At 42.6% G+C, this 23,194-nt stretch overlaps 1 protein-coding gene across 2 annotated transcripts in view; it reads left to right on the top strand.

Moving 5' to 3' along the window:
- Positions 1–23,194, top strand: part of SPEN (spen family transcriptional repressor) — an 84,145-nt gene that overhangs the window by 57,889 nt on the left and 3,062 nt on the right. For both annotated transcript variants that reach the window (XM_081308087.1, XM_081308086.1), the window contains 7 exons: positions 1,172–1,372; positions 4,685–4,836; positions 9,129–9,254; positions 9,599–9,712; positions 10,845–10,958; positions 11,916–12,016; positions 14,932–23,044. In XM_081308087.1, the coding sequence (XP_081164213.1) occupies positions 1,172–1,372; positions 4,685–4,836; positions 9,129–9,254; positions 9,599–9,712; positions 10,845–10,958; positions 11,916–12,016; positions 14,932–23,044 (8,921 nt within the window). The remainder of the gene's footprint in view (positions 1–1,171; positions 1,373–4,684; positions 4,837–9,128; positions 9,255–9,598; positions 9,713–10,844; positions 10,959–11,915; positions 12,017–14,931; positions 23,045–23,194) is intronic.

The following is a 23,194-nucleotide window of genomic DNA, read 5'->3' as shown; positions in this document are numbered from 1 at the left end:
GCAAATTAACACAAGATCTCCCGATGGAGTATGATTCATCTCTAAAAGGCACTCAAAGTATTCTTTTGGGTTTTGTTTTGTGCTGGAGATTGAATCCAGGGCGCCTACTAAATGTGCTGTACCTCCAGCCACACAGTGTTCTATCAGTGTTAAAGTTGTTTGACATGTTATTTGATGCTTCCCACATAATTTTGTCATTGAGATGATACCAGGAAAGCTGAAAGTATAGCATTTCTTCTTAAGTCTTTAAACTTTGATTTATTAATATATAGGTATAAATTTTTTATTATAAAAATATTGAACATATCTAAAAGTAGAATGAATAGCAAAATGAGATCCTTTTCTACCTTACTACAGGTTCCGAAACATCAGCTCAACATTTTATCCTATTTGCTTCATAAGTCTTTTATCTTCCTCTTTTCCTGATCTAGCTTTTATCTATGTATCTATCTATCTATCTATGGCAAGCCTTGAGCCTGCTAGATATGTGCACTACAGCTGAGTTATTATTGTTTGAAAGACAAGTTCCCAACATTGTGCCATTTCATATTAATTTACAGATAGATATTTTTGACATTTCCCCAGAAAACAAATACCATTTTACCTAACAGATATTCAATAATATCATCTAACATTAAGTTTATTTATTTATTTTTTTTTAAAGAGAGAGTGAGAGAGGGGAGAGGGAGAGAGAGAGAGAGAATTTTTTTTTAATACTTATTTTTTAGTTCTCGGCGGACACAACATCTTTGTTGGTATGTGGTGCTGAGGATCCAACCCGGGCCGCACATATGCGAGGCGAGCGCGCTACCGCTTGAGCCACATCCCCAGCCCTCTAACATTAAGTTTATTTTCAGACTTGTAATCTCTTAAATACCAACTTAGAGTTACTTTTTTAATAAAGTAATATATTTTAAACATATTTATTTTTTAGTTGTAGCTGGACACAGTACCTTTATTTCACTTATTTGTTTTTATATGATGCTGAGGATCAAACCCAGGGTCTCACACCTGCAAGGTGAGCTCTCTACCGCTGAGCCACAACCCCCACCCCTAATAAAGTAATATTTTAATGCTAAAAAAGTTTAGACCAAAAATCTGGCCAAAATGTAGTAGCTTACTTATTGAGTTGTAATTAGAAAAGTTAACTTGTTTTTCTTTGGGAATTTAGATACAAGCCTTAAAGATGGCCTTTTCCATGAATTTAAGAAATTTGGCAAGGTGACCTCAGTGCAGATACATGGAGCTTCTGAAGAGAGGTATGGTCTGGTATTCTTTCGGCAGCAAGAGGACCAAGAAAAAGCATTGACTGCATCTAAAGGGAAACTGTTCTTTGGCATGCAGATTGAAGTTACAGCGTGGATAGGGCCAGGTAAGAGACAAGGGAGCAGAATTTCAGTTGCAAATTACATATACTGTTTGTATTCGAGTTTATGAGAAGTCATCATAGTATCCTGAATGTAGACACTATTCTGGTTTTATTCATTGACATACTTCCAGTGTCTTCTCTTTTGAAGGATGGTGGTATTTGCTGTTTACCTTAATTAAAAACAATGTATTAGGGAGGACAATTGTTTTTTTTTGTTGTTGTTGTTGTTGCTGTAATGAGAAATGCTGAGTTTTCAAAATCCAAAAGGTAGTGTTTTATACCCTTGTTGTGTCAGCCTTCCCAAAAGAATGAATTGAGTCGGAGATTTTTATTTCTGTAAGAATGAAAACAGAATTATCTTGAATTAAAAACTAAACTACGTGCTTGTATCATTTGAGCGACTGGTTTGACAAGTTTTAAGTTCCATTATGCCTAGCACAAATTGGATCTGTTATTGTAGGTTACTTGGAAAGACAGTGACAGAGAAACTGAACTTATGAGTTGGTCACATTAAGAATTTCAAGGGAATGTTTTATTAGGTTGAACCTTCCTGTATGAGCTATTGTAAGACAGGAGGTCTCTGACATGGCTTGGGTCAGTGTTTCTCTTGTTTCAGAAAAACTTGCAGTATTTGTTTCAAACTGGAGTTTTCGACCTCACCCTAGCTAACTGCTCCTGAATACATTCTCCCCATCCCCCACCCTAGCTAACTGCTCCTGAACACCTAAACTGCCACACACACACACACACCCATTTGTTTTTTATTTTGAGACAGGGTCTTGCTGAGGCTAACTTCAAACCTTTGATCCTCCTGCCTTGGCCTCCCAAGTTGGTGGGATTATTAGGCCCTTACCACCACAATTGGTGGGAACACCTTATTTAAAGCAACTTGTGGGCAAATTTATAAAATAATTAATAGAAATATTAAAATTCTGTAGTCATCTTGTGAATCTGAGACAATTGAACATTAAAAAGACTTTAAGTGGAATTCATAGCCTACTTGAAGGGTAAACATGAATATCTCTGGGATGTTCATTTTATTTGACAATTAAGAGGAAAAAATATAATTTCCTGCTATGAATATTAAATGCTATTTGCATATTAAAACACACAGAACTGTTAGAATGAATATACATAATTTTATGATGGAATGCAGGAATTTAGAGGAGTATTTCTTTTTAAAGGGTGCTTTTATATTTATCTCTCCCAATTTTGAGAAGTACTGCCCAAAATAATACTGAGCTAAGGGTAACTCAGAAGTTCTCCTTGAACACATTTGGAGAAGATTAAAATGCTTGAGGAAGAATATTTAGTTTGCCATATTATCTTTATAAGTTTCTAGGATCAATCATAATTCTAAGTAATGAGGATCTAATCCAGGGGCATTTAGGAGATGAACAGTGATCTTCAGAGCATTGGAGCTAGCTTAAATTTTTTACTTTAAAAGAAAGGTTTTTTTTTTTACCTAATTATTGGTACCCAGGAAATAGTTTGGTTTAACTAGCTGCCAGTAAAAATTTTAAGAATTTTGGTTGGATCAAGCATAGAAAAGTCAGAGGAACTTTTACCAGATGGCACATTAAATACTGGTGTAATAACATAATATTTAAAATCAAACATATAAATGTTTACATATTTAAATAAATATATTTACTAAATATATACAATATTTAATATTTGAAAGCAGTTGAATCTGAGATTGGAGAACTGGTTGGAATTATGCTTTTATAATGTGAGTCATAAATGTATTGTATTCAAATATATTGAATTGATTATTTGGGGCAAGGACTTTTGTAAAGAGCCAAATCCAGGAAACCTAGCTTTGCAGTTAGATCCTTAGTGGCTTCTGATGTCATACTTTGTTAGTCCTACACATAGCCTTAGCGTCTTCTAACCATGAAATTGCAAGATAAAATCGTTTTTTTCCTGAAAATGTATAGAGCTTAAGACTTCGACTGGTTCTGAAGGTTAAGTAGATTAATTTAGAAAAAGCTTTCTTTGCCGAAGTTTCAGTCTTAACAAATTACCAAGCTGTTTGGTGAAAATAGAGTCTGTAATGAATTTAATGGATGCAAATCATGCTTTGCCTTTCTTATTCTGCCTTTTGGAATATAAATCTCAAGATATAGCTGACTTCAATTCAGTTTTCTTCTCTTAATTCATTTCAAATGTCTGCCCTCCATCAGATAGTTTCAAGAGACTGAATTGAGCTGAAAATGAGATATAGCTAGACCCCTGTGGGATATTACTAGAAATACGGAGACAGTTATTATGAGTCCCAGGCAGTTTGGGTCCCCCTGACTCTGTTAAATTACATATTATTTGATGAAACTGATAAGATTAAGCTATCATTAGGGCCATCCAACCTAAGTTAAATGTGTTCTGGCTGAATTCACCTGACAGTTCTGAAGCACCACCCCCCAAAGGTTTTGTTTGTTTTTAATATTGATGTTATTGTTGACATCATCAATAATGTTTGGTGTCTGGCACTAAGTACTCTGTTTTGGTAAAGTTGATTAAATATTGTTTTTTGCCGTGGGGGGGGGTGCGTGTGGCTTTGTTTTACATTTAAAAAAATAGAGAACATGTAGTACTGTGCTATAATTATCAACAAAACCTTAAATGTCCCTGTCCTAGACCAAGTTAATAAGTGGAGCTTCAGAGAAAGGCTATGATTGAATTAGAAACTAAGCCAGGGCTTTTGATCATAAAAAATAGAAACCTCAAGGAACATTAGCTTCTTTGTCATTGGGGAGCTTAGTTTTCATATAGTTATTCTTATATCTAAAAGTTCTACATTTAGACAGGTTATTGTCCTAATTAGTATGACAAATACTAAATGTCACATATCCTTAAAATATTAAAAAGTAAATGAAATAATGGAGCTGGGCTATTTTAAACTGAATTTTTAATATGTATTTCAGACTGTAGATTCATACTCCACATTGAGAGCCTGCTACATAATGCTCAAATAATTAAAAATTTTGTTGGAGTTTTAAGTCTGTTAGTGATTACTTTTATTATAAGTCCATTTAGCAGATTGAAATTTTATTCAATTTCAAGTCCATTTGCTATGTTAAAGTGTTTACTTTGTTCTGAACGTTTTGGAGCAAGTTTGTTTAGCCTTTGTATTTGTGTTATGCTCCACAGTGAATAAGTGGTAGCTATTATGAAAGTGTTTATAGTATTTCAGTTTGTGTGACTATCCAAGCCCATTATTTTAGAGATTGTTTTAAAATGTAGATTTTTTTCATGATGCATAAATGTACATTAGAATTTCCTTTTGTGTTTTACTCTGCCCCATCCCATTTACAGAAACAGAAAGTGAAAATGAATTTCGCCCCTTGGATGAAAGGATAGATGAATTTCACCCCAAAGCAACAAGAACTCTCTTTATTGGCAACCTTGAAAAAACCACTACTTATCATGACCTTCGAAATATTTTCCAGCGCTTTGGAGAAATTGTGGTATGTTGCTTTGATAATAAAACAACTTTAGATCTTCATCACAAAACATAGAAAGTAATTGGGCTTGGTGGCATATGCCTGCAGTCCCACCTACTTGGGAGGATGAGATAAGATAACTTAAATTGGGCTGGGGATGTGGCTCAAGCCTGGCATGTGTGTGGCCCAGGTTTGATCCTCAGCACCACATACAAAGAAAGATATTGTGTCTGCTGAAAACTAAAAAAAAAATAAATAAATATTAAAAAAAAAAGATCACTTGAATCTAAGAATTCGACACCAGCTTGGGCAAGCAGCATGGTGAGATAGTCTCAAAAGCAAACAATAAAAACAATGGTCCAGAAAAGCCCATTGTGTATTGTTCTATATGTGTATGTAAAAGCCTATAATGGGTATTTTCTATTTTTTTCTAAATATTTTTTAGTTGTAGTTTGACACAATATCTTTAATTATTTACTTACTTTTATGTGGTGCTGAGGATCAAACCCAGGGCCTCACCTATGCTAGGCAAGAGCTCTGCTGCTGAGCCATAACCCCAGCACCCCTCTGGAAGAGAAAACATTTGTAAAATGAACAATAGATTATTCTTTGGTTATTGTGTGATTACAGGGCATATCTGGGGTAATGGATGTCACTGCTGAAAGTTCAGTTCTTTCTTTCTTTTCCTTTTTTTAGTTGTAGATGGACAAATACCTTTTATTTTGTTTATTTTTTTACATGATGCTGAGGATTGCACATGCTAGGCAAGCGTGCTCTACCACTAAGCCACAACCTTGGCCCTCAATTCTATTTTGAAGTTTTAATTAGATTTACTTTTTATATTACTAAAGTCATTTTAGATTTAGGGATAGAAGAATCTTTCTTTTTCCTTGAATCAAAACTTGAATCACTTATAGTGAATATAGTTTAGTCACAGCTTTATACTCTTGGATTTTTTTATTTCTTAATGTTTTTAATTGTAGATGGACACAATATCTGTTTTTTTTTTTTTTTTTATTGTGGTGCCAGGGATCAAACCCAGTGCCTCACACATGCTAGGCAAGTGCTGTACCACTGACAACCCTGGCCCACTGACAACCCTGGCCCACAATACCTTTATTTTATTTATATGCAGTGCTAAGGATCAAACCCAGTGCCTCATGCACTTGAGGCAAGCACTTTTCCTCTGAACTACAATCCTATTGAGAGCCACAGCTGAGATGGAATGGCTCCTGGCATTTTGCCAGAAGTAATGGTTGAGAGGCGAGCCATTAAGATGATGCTGGATTGATTCAATTGTATATAGACCCCTGCTGTCTGCCTTGGTCGCCCTACTTTGGAGTTCTTGTGGGGATTTCCTGGGGAATTGGTTGGTGAAGTTCCTGTAGAGGGAGTTCCGGTTGGTGTGTGGTGCCTAGGAGGGCCGCTTGGGTGGCGTTCGATCACGGGAATATGGAAAATAAAGTTTGTTCCTGCTTGAGTGATTTGTGCCCAGCCAGACTGCGGCACAATCCCAGCCCCCCTTTTTAGTTTTTGTTTTGAGATGGGTCTCCCTAAGTTGCTGAGACTGGCTTTGAATTTGAAATCCTTCTGTCTCAGCTTCCCAAATCACAGAGATTATAGACTGATATTACAGTTTTATTCTGTGTTTAAAAAAATAGAGAAGTTATTTCTGTCTTTAAAAAAAAAACTCATTAATAGTGAAAAAATTGCTCTGTTGGACTTGGGAGAGTAAAATTGTTTTTTGTAGCAACAATTGTTAATCTTTGAGGGTGTGTGTCCATCTGTCCACCTGCCCATGCATGTGTCTTCATCAGTCTAGTCTTAGTTATACACTGTTGCTCAAGCAAATGATCCTTGGTTTTTTTTTTTTTTTTTTGTGGGGGGGGTGTGTTGTTGTTTGCTTGTTTTTTTATGTCACAATCTAGTCTTGTGAATAAAATGTTTGTGGTTGATCTAAGTCTCATCTTACAGTAATTGGTGACAAAAGGTAGAAGTGGTTTGTGGAAAAGGAGAAAACAAAAAAGCGTCTACACCAGCAAAACATTCATCCTTTCTTGTCCCAATTATTTTTATTTTTTTCAAGTTTTGTTTTGTTTTATTAGAGAAATATATAATTTCTTGTTTGACATTTATAAACCTGTGAATTGATAAAATGTTCAGATATGTTTTATTTGAATGTAGCTGCTACTTAAAAGTTTGGAACAGTGTAAAAAGGTGTCGTTGAGCACATGGATACACTTATCACTAAAATTGCCAAAAATGGAAGAATTACTGTGTGTTGTAATATCTGTGGTTCTCAGTAAGGTAGATATATCAGTATTCTCTTTGAAAACCATGATGTCATGATGAAGCAAATGCTGATGAGTGTCACTATTTATTTACTTATGAATGAGGCAAGGTCTTATATGTTATCCAGGCTGGTCTCAAACTCCTGGGCTCAAGGGATCCTCCTGCCTCAGCTTCCCAAGTGCTGGGACTGCAGGCTTGACTTGATAGCCTGTTACCATCTTTCCTACCCCTCAAAGCTACAGCCAAGGCGTTTTTTTTTTTTTTTTTTTTTTTTTTTTAAAAGCCAGAGTCTTGCTAAGTTGCTCAGGCTGGCCTTGAATTTTTGACTCTTCTGCCTCAGCCTCCAGTGTAGCTGAGATTACACAATGTCTGCCTAGTGTTTTTTTGTTTGCTTTTTTTTTTTAAACTACGAATATAAACTCGGGCACTTGATCTCTGGGCTACATCCTCAGCATTTTTATATTTTTATTTTGAGATAGTGTCTTGCTGAGTTGCCTAGGGCCTTGCTAAGTTGTTGAAGCTGACCTTGAATTTGCAACCCTCCTGCCTTCCAAGCCACTGGGTTACAGGCATGCACACCATCCCTGGCCTGGCTATTATTAATATTTAAAATGACACAAACTTTTGGGAAAATGACTGCTGGTTATTTATAACAGAATAACCTGTTTACTGAGTCAACCTACTGGTATTTGGAGATCATTTCTCTTTAGTGGAATAATCCTGTGGTGTTTTTGTTGTTTGTTTGTTTGGTTGGTTGTTTTTTTTTTTCCTTTCTTCAGTACTGGGGATTGAACCCAAGGGTGCTCTAATACTGAGCTATATCTCCATCCATTTTATTTCTTTTTTTTTAAATTTTTTTTAAAGAGAGAGTGAGAGAGAGAGAATTTTTTAATATTTATTTTTTAGTTCTCGGCGGACACAACATCTTTGTTGGTATGTGGTGCTGAGGATCGAACCCGGGCCGCACGCGTGCCAGGCGAGTGCGCTACCGCTTGAGCCACATCCCCAGCCCATTTTTTTTTTTTTTAATTTTAACCTGTTTTAATTAGTTTTGCATGATAGCAAAATGCATTTCATTTCATTGTACACAAATGGAGCACAACTTTTCATTTCTCTGGTGTACATGATGTGGAGTCTCATCATTTGTGCAATCATACATATATCTTTTTAATTTTTAATTTTAACATAGGGTCTTCCTGAATTGCGGGGTCTTGAACTCAATATGTTTCTACCTCAGCCTCCCATCATGGGGTTTATAGGCTGTGACACCGTGTCCAGCTCTCAGTTTTTATATTCTACATATGGTGGAAATTAATTTCTGTTTATCATTACTTCAAAGAATTTTGAGTATAGATGTACTGCTTTCTTTAAGATCCATTTGGTAACTCTTCAAATGTACTACTTGTTTTGCTGTTTTAAGTTTGGAATGTTGGCTTTTTGGTTATTGCTGTTCTTCAGATTTGATTAGGCCTCCTTTAAGGAGGCTTTGTAATAACGGTGCTTATTCTGCAGTTCATGCGCAGATCATTATTGTTAAAGTACAAGTTTTGCCATCCAACTGGTTTCTCTGGACCATTTTCAGTCTAAGCCTGTTTTATTCACCACCTCCTCTGAGGCAAGTTGGGAGTGTCAGAGATCACTACAGGTTTTTGCAAATTCCAAGGAGAAAAGGGTATTCCTTTGTAGAGTGTCTTTAACCCAGTGACAGTGTTCTGGTACATCTTCACAAAATAATAGAGGTATTTCTTCACAAAGTAGTTCACGTAGTTATGTATCCTTTCATTCTGAATATGTAGATTTTACCATATTTATCAATCTCCATCCTTGATTCAATTGGTTGTGTTGGTATATATGAGTGTTCTGATTCAGGACTGCATGTTATGAGGATTGAATTTGGGAACTCACACATGCTAGATAAGCATTCTACCATTGACCACATGGTCAGCCCTTTTTATTTATTCTGAGACAGGGTCTTAGACTTGGCTTATTCTGATTTATTTTCTGAGTGATATTGACTTTTTCAGGATATTGATATCAAGAAAGTAAATGGAGTTCCTCAATATGCCTTCTTGCAATACTGTGACATTGCCAGTGTTTGTAAAGCTATTAAGAAGATGGATGGGGAGTACCTTGGAAATAATCGCCTCAAGGTAAATGAATTTGCATGATGTATTGTGCAGTTATGATTTGCTTTGTTTTTTGGATTAGGAGTTTTCTCCTTATTTCTGATTATTGAAGATTGCAGGAAGACAGTTAGGTAAATATAAAGGTGGTGCCTTCTGAACTAATACGTGGTTAGCCAGGCAGAATTCCTTTTTTGGTAAATTTTTATTTTCGTTTAACTGGATGGTTTCCACATAAGATTGATTTGAGGGGTTGGAAGAGTAGCTCAGTGGTGGAGCTTATGCTTTGTGTTCTGGGACCAGTTTTCTGAAAATTTTATAGAATAGTTATTGTAAACTTTACTAATAGAAATTTAACCTTTTATACTCAGCTGGGTTTTGGAAAGAGCATGCCTACAAACTGCGTGTGGTTGGATGGGCTTTCTTCAAATGTGTCGGATCAATATTTAACAAGACATTTCTGCCGATATGGGCCTGTGGTGAAGGTAGGTGAGGGTTATTTGAGTGTGGCTCAGAATCATATCTGATTTCCTTTTTCTTCGTATTCTCTCCTTCCATTCTCAATTTCTGGTGCTGCTTTTTCCATTTCTTTAATAACGTGTGCATTTCTTTAATAACCTTCTGTACTAAAATTTGGCTTATAAGGACATTTTTATCTATTAACTCATCATATGAATATTTAGAAAAAATACAATTTTGAACCAGCTGAGACTTTTGAAAAATTTGAAACTATTATACAGCTAAATAAAATATTTCTTAAGAGTTTTATAAAAATTTATCCCAGATTAAAACTAGATAATCTAATTATATCATTGTTCACATTACATTAAAAATGTGATTAGACTTGATTTTCTTTTTTTAATGATGATAACTTTAAAGAAAAGTCCCCAAAACATAATATTTATCTAGCCAATGTTTATTAGGTGACATGCCTATGACACCAGGAGAAGGTGGTGCCTTCTGAACTGCACTCAGTTCCTTAGTGTGAAGGTAGAGCTTTAACTCCTTGCACTGTGGTGGGTTTGTTGCCTGACTTACTTCTTTCTTTCTTTCTTTCTTTCATCACCCTTTTTTTAAAAAAAATTATTTATTCTAAATGTAGCTTTTGGTTGGGTACGGTGGCACATTCCTGTAGTCCCAGTGAGGCCAGGGATCACAGGTTTGAAGCCAGCCCCAGCGACTTAGTGAGGCTCTGAGCAACCTAGCAAGACCCTGTCTCTAAATAAAAGATAAAAAGAGTTGCGGATGTGGCTCAGTAGTTGAGTGCCTCTGGGTTCAATCCCAGGTACAAAAAAAAAAAAGGATATTGGGGCTTGTTTTGAGACATGAATAGAAGAATGTTTTTACTAAAATATAGCATAGTAGTCAACATAGAAAGCAAAATAAAATACAGAAAAACAAAATAAATACCTCAAGCCCCAGTATTTACAAAGTCCCTGTACAGTTTATTGTGTCTTCACTACAATGTGCCGCATCAGGAGAAGCCTAAATTTTTTTGGTCTACAATAAAATACATATAATATAAGATCCTAAGCCATGTGACTTAAGATCTTGTTGGGACTGACATGAAGTCCAGTGGATGAGGCTCTTATTTGGATTTTGTTTTGTTTTTCGCAGGTGGTGTTTGACCGTTTGAAAGGCATGGCCCTAGTTCTTTACAACGAGATTGAATATGCACAAGCAGCTGTAAAAGAGACCAAGGGGAGGAAACTCGGTGGGAATAAAATTAAGGTGTGCAGAATGACGATAGCAAAAGCAAAACAAAATTGTATTCAAATCTTCCCGTGTTAGTAACTGGCACCTGTAGGTTGTCAGCAAGGGGGTGGTTTACAGGACATGGTTTATGTGTATATCCTCACTTTTTAGGGGGATATTAGGATTTGTGTGCTCAGCTACTTGTGGACACAGCTCTCTTAAACCATTAGTCACAGATCCTTCCCTAAAACCCATCTGATTCAAAGAATGCTTCTTATTGCTGTGGGTGCGTGATGCTCCTGTGTGCACTCTCAGTAGAGGCCCATACATAGTTGCACATGTACACCGTGCTCACCCAGGGGTACAGAGTGTCAGTCGGCTTCCTGAAGGATCCCATCTTCTTTTCCTAAAGAGCGGGTAGCCACTGTAAGCATGATATTTTTATCTGGTATTATTTGTTTAAAACCTTGATGTTCTTGGTTGTTTGGATGAATTGTGTATTTAATATCTGATGACTACATTGGAATAAAATAGTAACAATATTAGCCAATAGTCTTCATATGCTTTAGTGACTTTGAGCTCACCTGTGAATAAAATTTAAATGTTCTTTTCCATTGTTTTATGTTGTAACTATTGTTTCAGCAAATTTATGTAAAACCAAGATTGCTGGAATATGATTGATCTGATTATTGCCAACCTACAACCCTGGTAGAGTTTTGATTCAGTTTTGTTTTACGTTTTCCATTTCTTCTATTATTGGATTCTGGAACTTTAAATTACATTTATCAAGATTTGTTTAGAATTTGAGAGAGATCATGTTACCAAAATATATTATTTTAATTAAGAGCATCATTTCTCTTGTTAAAGATTGATGTTTCCTGAAATTTGTCCAGAAGGGATATGTTGTGACAAATTTTCACATTTAATAATATTTTCTATAATTAAAATCTGAAACTAGTGTCAAATTTCTTTTTTTTTTTTTTTAAAAAAAAGGTGGATTTTGCAAATCGAGAAAGTCAGCTGGCATTTTATCACTGCATGGAAAAATCTGGTCAGGATATCAGAGACTTCTATGAGATGTTAACAGAAAGGAGGTATGTATTTTAAACATATTAGCATAACTTGAATCTTAATACAAATGAACATTGGGATTAAATTTTATTTTCATAATTTCCATCTCCCCCAAATTTCTTTTTGTAATATGGAAACATGGTTTCGTTTTGTGTATGTGTACTGGTCGGTGATTTGAACCTACAGCCTTGCATATGTTAGGAAAGTGTTCTACCACTAAGCTACTTCCCTGGCCCTTAAAAAAAAAAAAAAAAAAAAAAAAATATATATATATATATATATATATATATATATATATATATATATATATTATAATTTTATTTTTTTTATTTTCCAGTTAGGGTCTCACTAAGTTGCCCAGGCTGGCCTTGAAAAAGTTTTTATATTTTTAAATGAATCCAGTTTTCATATGGCTTATGGGTTTGGAGTACCTTATCTAAATTTCTCACTGAATGCTCCTGTAATTTGAAAGATTTACTGTTCTGCTTGATTATAACTATGTACCATAAATTATAAATACAAATCATCCTGCCCAGTAGTTTTTAATTACATGTAATAACATATATTAGGGTGCATTATAAACTGTTAAATGCTTTACAGATTTAGTAACAACATCATCCAGGCTTTTCACCATAAAAATTTGTAAATAAAAACATACATACTTCTCAAAGAAGAATATCAAGAGCTTTGTTTTTGTTCAATCTCTTAAATTACTTTTTTTTTTTTTTTTTTGGTTGTTATTGTTTTACTGGGGATGGAACTCGGGGAATTTGGCATGCTAATCAAACACTACCACTGAGCAAGTATTCCTTCCCACTTCTCAAATACTTTATGAATGTGAATCAGGGAGCCAAGGCATAAGTCAGATGTGGTGGTGCACACCCATCATTCCAGCTACTTGGCTCCTTGTGGGGGCTAAGGCAGGAGGATAGCAAGCTTCACAAAACAAAATGTAAGCCAAAGCACATGAAAATTGGTGACATTGACAATGTGAAAGGTAAACCTGATTTCTCCATGTTAACTTTTTCAGTCATGGTAATGTAATGTTTGATATTTATTCTGCTGGTTAGACAGTGTATTAAAACATCCTAACATAATGCCACCAGATTCTTTAATAGCCGATTACATTTGAAATTGGAAGCTCTTATGCATATGTTAAAGCCTTTTGTCCAGACGTGCCTCTGTGATTAATTCTCCTGGAATGTCACAGTAGGTTTCCACCCCTGTTACATATGCTAGACAAAAGACTCTGTGGAAAACGCAGTGAGACACCTGAGATAAAGAAGGGAGCTCTGTGACAAAGATCAGCCAAATCCTGATCATGTTGCCAGAAACTTGTTGATGCATCACCCTTCTGCTGCCTCTTGCCAGTTCATTTTTGTTGAAATCACAGAAAGTATATGTCTCTTGAGTCAGTTCCTCATGGAATGTTGTCTTTGAGTACTTAGTTTTTAAAATGAAAATGTCCCTCACCACCAGTTTTCTAAAATTTCTCCCTAGTAGATCAACCTCTAAATAAACCAGAAACTAACTCAAAAAATATTAAAAATCAACAGTTTTTGTTGGGCGTGGCAGCACACACAGTAAGCCCAGTTACTTGGGAGACTGTTACTGGAGAGCCACAAGTTACAGGCCAGCCTGGGAGATCCTGTCTCAAAATAAAAAATAAGAAGGGCTAGGAATGTATCTCAGTGGTAGAGCTTCCCTGGGTTCAATCTCTAGTATCCCTTTTCCCCACCCAGAAAAGTCCTCTAGCAGGACAACCAGTAATGATAAGCTGTTCTGTCACAGTCGTGTGTGGGTACACGTGCGTGTGTGCATGCAATAGATTGTACATACACATGAAAGAGAATGTGTGTGTCAGTTGAGAGAGAAAAAAAAGTTCTCCATTCTAGCTCCCTAATAGCAGTTTAAAGGCGTTGTTAATACTTAACTGCCTAAAGGAATTTTTACAGGAATTTTCCCCATGAGCAGAAGGTGTCTTGGTGGTCTAATTGTACCTAAGATACTGAAAATCCACTGAAATCCTGTATGTGTAACATGAAATACATTTTAAAAAGAGCCGTGTCTTAAGAGGGTTGGGTAATGTAGTGTGGGTGTTCTGACCCTGTCTTTGTTTTTTGGTGCTTTCTCATGGTTATTTATCCCTGACCAATGGCTGTTATCTCCTAATAGAAGAAGTAGGAGGGCCTAGGACTTGACTGTGACTTGAGTTTGACCTGGGTGGCTTCAGGTGGCAGTGCCTGTGGAATGATTCCTGCAGGGTAGCTCAAGGATCCTTGTTTTCCCTCAGAGTGGAGGGAGTCACCCCAGTGACTAGTTGATGCCTGAAAGGAAAAGATGCTTTACTCTCGTGATTCCTGCTAATGGCTTCTGCTTAGGATGAGCAAGCCCTTTCTACCTGAGAGGACGAAAGTTTTGATGTGAGTTCAAGTTAGGAATGTGATCTTACTGGGTTCAATCCCTAGTATCAAAAAAAGAAAAAGAAAGATGGAATTAAATTTATTTAATATATAGTTTTAGAATCAATTTAAATAAATTCTTGAGGCTTATTTTTTTTAAATTGTTTTTTAGAAGTTGACACAATTGAACATATTTGTTGTCTATTGTGATAATTTGGCATATGTAAACAATGTCATGGTGAAATCAGGGTAATTAATGTTTCAGTTTCCTTAAACATTTATCATTTCGTTGCGGTGTATTTTTAAAGTGCAAAATCTGGTGTATATTTTACATTCACTTCTCAATTTAGTAAAATTTTAAGTGCTCAGAGGTACATGTGTCTAGTGGCTGCTGTGTTGGAGAGCAACTACAATTCAACACGTGATTAGATAATGTCAGAGATGTTTAGCACCAGGACTTCCTGATCTCATGTCTGTGGTATAATGCAAAAGTAGAACAGAAGAACTAATGTCATCTTTTTTGTGTGTTTCGGCAGAGAAGAACGAAGGGGATCCTATGACTATAACCAAGATCGGACATACTACGAGAGTGTTCGCACTCCAGGCACATATCCCGAGGACTCCAGGCGGGACTACCCAGCTCGAGGAAGAGAATTCTACTCAGAATGGGAGACATACCAGGGGGACTACTATGAGTCACGCTATTATGACGATCCTCGGGAATACAGGGATTACAGGAATGATCCTTATGACCAGGATATTCGGGAATACAGTTACAGGCAAAGGGAACGGGAGAGAGAACGTGAAAGATTTGAGTCTGAGCGGGACAGAGACCATGAGAGGAGGCCCATAGAGCGGAGCCAGAGTCCAGTGCACTTGCGACGGCCTCAGAGCCCTGGTGCGTCTCCCTCACAGGCAGAGAGGCTGCCCAGTGATTCTGAGAGGAGACTCTACAGCCGGTCCTCAGACCGGAGTGGCAGCTGCAGCTCCCTCTCCCCACCACGGTACGATAAAGTGGACAAGTGTCGTCTGGAGCGCTATGCCAAAAATGAAAAGACAGATAAAGAGCGGACTTTTGATCCTGAGAGAGTGGACAGAGAGAGGCGCTTAATACGGAAGGAAAAAGTGGAAAAGGACAAAACCGACAAGCAGAAACGAAAAGGAAAAGTCCATTCCCCTAGTTCTCAGTCTTCAGAAACAGACCAAGAAAATGAGCGAGAACAGAGCCCCGAAAAACCAAGGAGTTCCAATAAACTGAGCAGAGAAAAGGCCGACAAAGATGGGATAGCAAAGAACCGCCTGGATCTCATGCCCTGCGTGGTCCTGACTCGAGTGAAAGAGAAGGAGGGCAAGGTCATCGACCACACTCCCCTGGAGAAGCCCAAGTCCAGGCTGGATAACGACGCTGGCAAGTCTTCTGCATTAGACCAGAAACTTCAGGCCTCTCAGACGGAGCCTGCAAAATCCGACCTGTCTAAACTGGAACCTGCCAGAGTGAAAGTGCCAAAGGAAAAGGTGCTTTTGAGTCACACCGAGGTGGTAGATAAGGAAGGCAGGCCTAGACCTCGGAAGCACCTCAAGTCCGAGCAGACTGCTGATGGCGTGAGTGCTGCGGAGCTGGAGAAGCTGGAAGCCAGGAAAAGGCGCTTTGCAGATTCCAGTTTGAAAGCAGAAAGGCAAAAACCAGAAGTCAAGAAAAGCAGTCCTGAGATGGAAGATGCTCGGGTGCTTTTAAAAAAGCAGTCTGACGTATCATCTAGAGACGTTCTTCTGATGAGGGAGGGAGAGACTGAAAGAAAGCCTGTGAGAAAAGAGATTCTTAAAAGAGAATCTAAAAAAATCAAGCTGGACAGACTTAATACTGTTCCCAGCCCCAAAGACTGTCAAGAGCTTGCCAGTATTTCTGTGGGGTCTGGCTCAAGGCCCAGCTCAGACCTACAAACAAGACTGGGAGAACCAGTAGGTGAGTCTGTGGAAAATCAAGAAATCCAGTCAAAGAAGCCCACCCCGTCAAAACCACAGCTCAAACAGCTGCAGCTCTTGGATGATCAAGGACCAGAGCGAGAGGATGTCAGGAAAAACTACTGCAGTCTTCGTGATGAAACACCTGAGCGGAGATCAGGCCAGGAGAAGCCACATCCAGTTAATCCTGAAGAAAAAATTGGCATTGACATTGATCACACACAGAGCTACCGAAAACAAATGGAGCAGAGTCGTAGAAAACAGCAGATGGAAATGGAAATAGCCAAGTCTGAGAAATTTGGCAGTCCAAAGAAAGATGTAGATGAATATGAAAGACGCAGCCTTGTTCATGAGGTAGGCAAACCTCCTCAGGATGTCACTGATGATTCTCCTCCCAGCAAAAAGAAAAGGATGGATCATGTTGATTTTGATATTTGCACCAAGAGAGAGCGGAATTACAGGAGTTCACGCCAAATCAGTGAGGATTCCGAAAGAACAGGCTGTTCTCCCAGTGTCCGCCATGGTTCCTTCCATGAGGATGATGATCCCCTAGGCTCTCCTAGGCTAACGTCAGGAAAAGGGTCTCCTAAAGTAGATGAAAAAAGCCTCCCTTATTCTAATATAACAGTGAGAGAGGAGTCCTTAAAATTTAATCCTTATGATTCTAGCAGGAGAGAACAGATGGCAGATATGGCCAAACTAAAACTATCTGTCTTGAATTCTGAAGATGAACTGAACCGTTGGGACTCTCAAATGAAACAAGATGCCAGCAGATTTGATGTGAGCTTCCCAAATAGCATAATTAAGAGAGACAGCCTGCGAAAGAGGTCTGTACGAGATTTGGAACCTGGCGAGGTGCCTTCTGATTCTGATGAAGATGGTGAACACAAATCCCACTCCCCTAGAGCCTCAGCACTCTATGAAGGTTCCCGATTGTCTTTTTTATTGAGGGACAGAGAAGACAAACTACGTGAGCGGGATGAAAGACTCTCTAGTTCTTTAGAAAGGAACAAATTCTATTCTTTTGCGTTGGATAAGACAATCACACCAGACACTAAAGCTTTGCTTGAAAGAGCTAAATCCCTTTCTTCATCCCGAGAAGAAAATTGGTCCTTTCTGGATTGGGACTCCCGATTTGCTAACTTTCGAAACAACAAAGATAAAGAAAAGGTTGACTCTGCTCCGAGGCCTATTCCGTCCTGGTACATGAAAAAGAAGAAGATCAGGACTGATTCAGAAGGGAAAATGGATGATAAAAAAGATGATCATAAAGAAGAGGAGCAGGAGAGGCAAGAATTATTTGCCTCTCGTTTTTTACACAGCTCAATCTTTGAACAAGATTCCAAGCGACTGCAGCATCTAGAGAGGAAAGATGAAGAGTCTGACTTCATCTCTGGCAGGTTATACGGGAGGCAGGCATCTGACGGCACGAACAGCACCAGTGACTCGGTGCAGGAGCCTGTGGTTCTGTTCCACAGCAAATTCATGGAGCTTACACGAATGCAACAGAAAGAAAAAGAAAAAGACCAGAAACCCAAAGAGATTGAGAAACAGGAAGATGCAGAGAATCAACCCAAGACCCCAGAATCTGCTTCTGAAAGTAAAGAGCCAGAACTGAGGACTCCATGTGCAGCAGGGCTCCCTGGTGTCACGCCTGCAGCTCCAGAATCGGCATCATCAGCCCCAGAGAGGACGACCAGTGAGAGAACAGTGGAGGTGCCTTCAGTGACAGAAGAGAAGAGTGTGGAGCCAGCCACCCCCTCAGAAGAAGCAAAGCCCGTAGCTGAAGTGGCTCCTGTCCCTGTGGAGCAACCAGAGCAGGCAGACTTGTCTCCTGGAGCTGACACCAGTAAAGATGCCGCCGTGGCGCCCCTCACAGCCGAAGATGGTCCACCCGCAGCCCCGCTGCCTTACCTGGATACCAAGCCGCCGACTCCTGGCGCCTCATTTTCCCAAGTAGAGAATAATGTGGATCCGGAACCAGGCAGTACCCAGCCACTGTCCAAACTGACTCAGAAGCCTGAGGACACCCACGAGCCAAAAGCAGAAAAGCCGGACGCAGCAGCAAATGTTGAGGCTAATACGAACCAAAATGCTGAAGTTGTTCCTGAGGTGCAGCCTCAAGCTTCTGAAGGCGTAGTGGTTGATCCTCCAGTTGCTGCAAAAGATAAAAAGCCAAACAAAAGCAAGCGCTCCAAGGCCCCTGCTCAGGCAGCGGCAGCCAGTGTGGTGGAGAAGCCTGTCACGAGGAAGAGTGAGAGGATAGACCGGGAGAAGCTCAAGCGGGCCGGCTCCCCTCGGGGAGAGGCACAGAAGCTGTTAGAACTGAAGATGGAGGCGGAGAAGATCACGAGGACTGCTTCTAAAAACTCTGCAGCGGACCCTGAGCACCCTGAGCCAAGTTTGCCCCTGAGCCGCACAAGGCGTCGGAACGTCAGGAGTGTCTATGCCACCATGGGTGACCATGACAGCCGCTCTCCAGCCAAAGAGCCTGTTGAACAACCGCGAGTGACCAGGAAGCGCCTGGAGCGAGAGCTTCAGGACACCACAGTGGTCCCCACCACGCCCCGCAGGGGAAGGCCTCCGAAGACACGCCGCCGAGCCGAGGAGGATGAGGAGCACGAGGCCAAGGAACCCGCAGAGACTCCCAGGCCCGCTGAGGGGTGGAGGTCCCCGAGGTCACAAAAGTCAGCAGCAGCGGCCGGCCCCCAGGGGAAAAGGGGGAAGAGCGAGCCAAAAGCCGATGCCGAGGCTGCCACTGAGGCGAGTCCCCAGGTGAACTCGAAAGAAAATAACACCAAGGCCAAGGCTGATAAAGAAGAAGCAGGAAGTGAACAGAAACGGGATCGAAAAGAAAGCAACACGGACAGAAATGTACCTGAGACTCCCCCAGTTGAAGTGGTAGAGAAAAAACCAGCCCCTGAGAAAAATTCCAAATCAAAGAGAGGAAGATCTCGGAACTCTAGGTCAGCAGTGGACAGATCTGCACATTTGAAAACCATGGACACGGCCGTCAGTCCTGCTATGGCCGAGGGGGCTACAGTGCAGGCCGTGGACAGGGAAGCCGGAATCGCGGCAGCCTCCCCCCAGAAAAGTGAGAATCCCCAAAAGGATAGTAGCTCCTCATCCCAGCTGAAAAATGATCCAGTTGAACCCAGCAAGGAACCGGAGAAGGAAGACGTGTCTGCCCCAGAAGCCACGCAGCTAGCCAAGCAGACGGAGCTCGAGCAGGCCGTGGAGAATATCGCAAAGCTCACTGAGACCTCTGCCAGTGCTTTCAAGGCGGCAGCTGCGGGTGCATCCCAGGGCCCTGCCACAGAGGACAGGGACAAACCTGCACACCAGGCGAGCGAAACCGAACTGGCTGCAGCCATTGGCTCCATCATCAATGACATTCCTGGGGAGCCAGAAAATTTCCCTGCACCTCCCCCTTACCCTGCAGAATCTCAGGCAGACCTGCAGCCCCCAGAGCAGAGCATGGAGCCCGAGACCCATGAGGCCGTGTCTGGCATCCTGGAGACAGAGGCCGCTACAGAGTCTTCAGGGCCATCAACCAGCACCCCTGACCCCTCGGCAAGCCCAGCAGATGCAAAGGAAGCCAGAGGGAACAGCAGTGAGCCCTCCCAACCAGAGCAGGAAGCCAAAGGGTCAAAGGAAGCAGAAGTTGCTCCCACTCGTAAGGACAAAGGGCGCCAGAAGACAACTCGATCTCGCCGCAAGCGCAATGCAAACAAGAAGGCAGGTGCTGCTGCGGAAGCCCCTGCCCCTGAGCTGGCCCCCGCTCCAAGCAAGAGCCCTGCAGCGGATGAGGGGACCCCCGAACGCCCCCCAGAACCCCCACAGGAGGAAAAGCAGAGTGAAAAGCCTCAGTCCCCCCCCCCTCAGGCATGTGCTTCCGACCCAAGTAAGACTCCACCTCCCGAGAGTCCGGCCCAGGAAAGCAGCATTGAGGAGAAGACTCCAACCAAAGCGCCCGCGCCCCCAGACCTCCCGACCCCTGCCCAGCCAGCACCGGTGGATGAGGAGGCGCAAGCCAGGTTCAAGGTACATTCAATCATTGAAAGTGACCCAGTGACCCCGCCCAGCGACTCGAGCATACCCCCGCCCACAATTCCCTCTGTGACTGTTGCAAAGCTTCCACCACCTCTTATCACCTCTGGGGCCGTTCCAAACCAGAGTCCCCCTGCTAAGGTGACAGAATGGATCACAAGGCAGGAGGAGCCGCGGACTCAGTCCACGCCGTCTCCGGCTCTTCCCCCAGACACAAAGGCCTCTGACGTGGACACCAGTTCTAGTACGCTGAGGAAGATCCTCATGGACCCCAAATACGTGTCCGCCACAGGCGTCACTTCCACAAGTGTCACCACGGCCATTGCAGAGCCTGTGAGTGCTGCCCCCTGCCTTCACGAGGCACCACCCCCTCCAGCTGAATCTAAAAAGCCTCCTTTAGAAGAGAAACCAGCGGCCCCGGTAACAAACACCTCTGACACACAAGCCTTGGAGGCTCCCGTAGCCACCGACAAGGAAAAGGTGGCCCCAGTCATTGCTCCTAAAATCACGTCAGTCATTAGCCGGATGCCCGTCAGCATTGATTTGGAGAATTCGCAAAAGATAACGCTGGCCAAGCCCGCTCCTCAGACGCTGACCGGCCTGGTGAGCGCTCTGACCGGCCTGGTGAATGTCTCTCTGGTCCCGGTGAATGCCCTGAAAGGCCCTGTGAAGGGCTCGGTGGCCACGCTCAAAGGTCTGGTGAGCACCCCTGCAGGGCCTGTGAACGTCCTGAAGGGGCCTGTGAATGTCCTCACGGCGCCGGTGAACGTCCTCACCACTCCAGTGAACGCCACCGTGGGAACCGTGAACACTGCCACAGGTGCAGTGAATGCAGCCACAGGCGCTGTGAATGCCACTGCAGGGGCAGTGACTGTCACAGCGGGGACGGTGACTGCTGCATCTGGTGGTGCAACTGCTACAACAGGTGCAGCGACTGTGACTGGTGCGGTGATTGCACCATCAGCAAAGTGCAAACAGAGATCGAGCAGTAATGAAAACAGTCGGTTCCACCCTGGGTCCATGTCTGTGATTGACGACCGCCCGGCAGACACGGGCTCCGGCGCCGGGCTGCGTGTGAACACTTCGGAAGGCGTTGTGCTCCTGAGCTATTCAGGGCAGAAGACTGAAGGCCCACAGCGCATCAGCGCCAAGATTAGTCAGATACCCCCGGCCAGTGCAATGGACATTGAATTTCAGCAGTCGGTGTCAAAGTCCCAGGTCAAACCCGATTCTGTTACACCATCACAGTCTGCACCCAAAGGTCCTCAGGCTCCCTCAGGCTTTGCCAACGTGGCCACCCACTCCACCCTGGTCCTGACGGCCCAGACATACAATGCCTCCCCTGTGATTTCATCTGTTAAGGCTGACCGTCCATCACTGGAGAAGCCAGAGCCCATTCACCTCTCTGTGTCCACACCTGTCACTCAGGGTGGCACAGTGAAGGTTCTCACCCAGGGCATAAACACCCCCCCAGTGCTGGTTCACAACCAGCTGGTCCTCACCCCGAGCATAGTCACCACTAATAAAAAACTTGCCGACCCCGTCACCCTCAAAATAGAAACCAAGGTCCTTCAGCCAGCCAATCTGGGGTCCACTCTGACGCCCCACCATCCTCCTGCTTTGCCTAGCAAACTGCCTACAGAAGTGAACCACATCACCTCAGGGCCCAGCACCCCGACAGATCGAACTGTCTCCCACTTGGCAGCCACAAAGCCAGACGCACATTCTCCTCGACCCAGCGGGCCCACGCCGTCCCCGTTCCCAAGGGCATGCCACCCCAACAGCACCACCTCCACAGCGCTCTCAACCAATGCCACGGTCATGCTGGCCGCAGGCATCCCAGTGCCGCAGTTCATCTCCAGCATACACCCGGAGCAGTCTGTCATCATGCCACCACACAGCATCACCCAGACTGTGTCCCTGGGACACTTGTCCCAGGGGGAGGTGAGGATGAACACACCCACGCTGCCCAGCATCACCTATAGCATCCGGCCGGAGACGCTGCACTCTCCTCGGGCCCCCCTGCAGCCCCAACAGATAGAAGTCAGGGCCCCGCAACGTGCCGGCACTCCACAGCCAGCCACGGCCGGGGTGCCTGCCCTGGCCCCCCAGCACCCTCCTGAGGAGGAGGTGCACTACCACCTCCCTGTGGCTCGAGCCGCGGCCCCTGTGCAGTCAGAGGTGCTGGTCATGCAGTCCGAGTACCGGCTGCACCCGTACACCGTGCCCCGCGACGTGAGGATCATGGTGCACCCACACGTGACGGCTGTCAGCGAGCAACCCAGACCTGCAGAGGGGGTCGTGAAGGTGCCACCAGCCAGCAAGGCCCCTCAGCAAATGGGGAAAGAGACTGCCAAGACCCCAGATGCCAAGACCACACCTGCCCCCGCCCCTGCCCCTCACAGCGAGGCCCGCATCCTCACGGTCACCCCCAGCAACCAACTCCAAGGGCTGCCTCTGACCCCACCTGTGGTGGTGACCCATGGGGTGCAGATTGTGCACTCCAGTGGAGAGTTGTTCCAGGAGTACAGATACGGGGACATCCGGACCTACCACGCTCCGGCCCAGCTCACACACGCTCAGTTTCCTGCTGCTTCCTCAATTGGGCTCCCGACTCGGACCAAGACTCCCGCCCAGGTGAGGGTGCTGGGTGCCTCCTCCATCTTTTGGCCATGCGCTTGGGGAACTCTGTGGCTTTGAAGTGCAGGTGGGTTAGGAAGTCAGCCTTTGGGCCAAGCCACTGTCAAGGTACAGGCAAGCTTGGGCTGAAAGGGGACTTCCTAAGCC

This window comes from Spermophilus citellus (assembly GCF_964194105.1).
Source record: "Spermophilus citellus genome assembly, chromosome: 9".
Lineage (NCBI taxonomy): Eukaryota > Metazoa > Chordata > Mammalia > Rodentia > Sciuridae > Spermophilus > Spermophilus citellus.
Note: the sequence above shows the minus strand (reverse complement) of the source record. Positions and strands in the feature narration are given on the sequence as shown.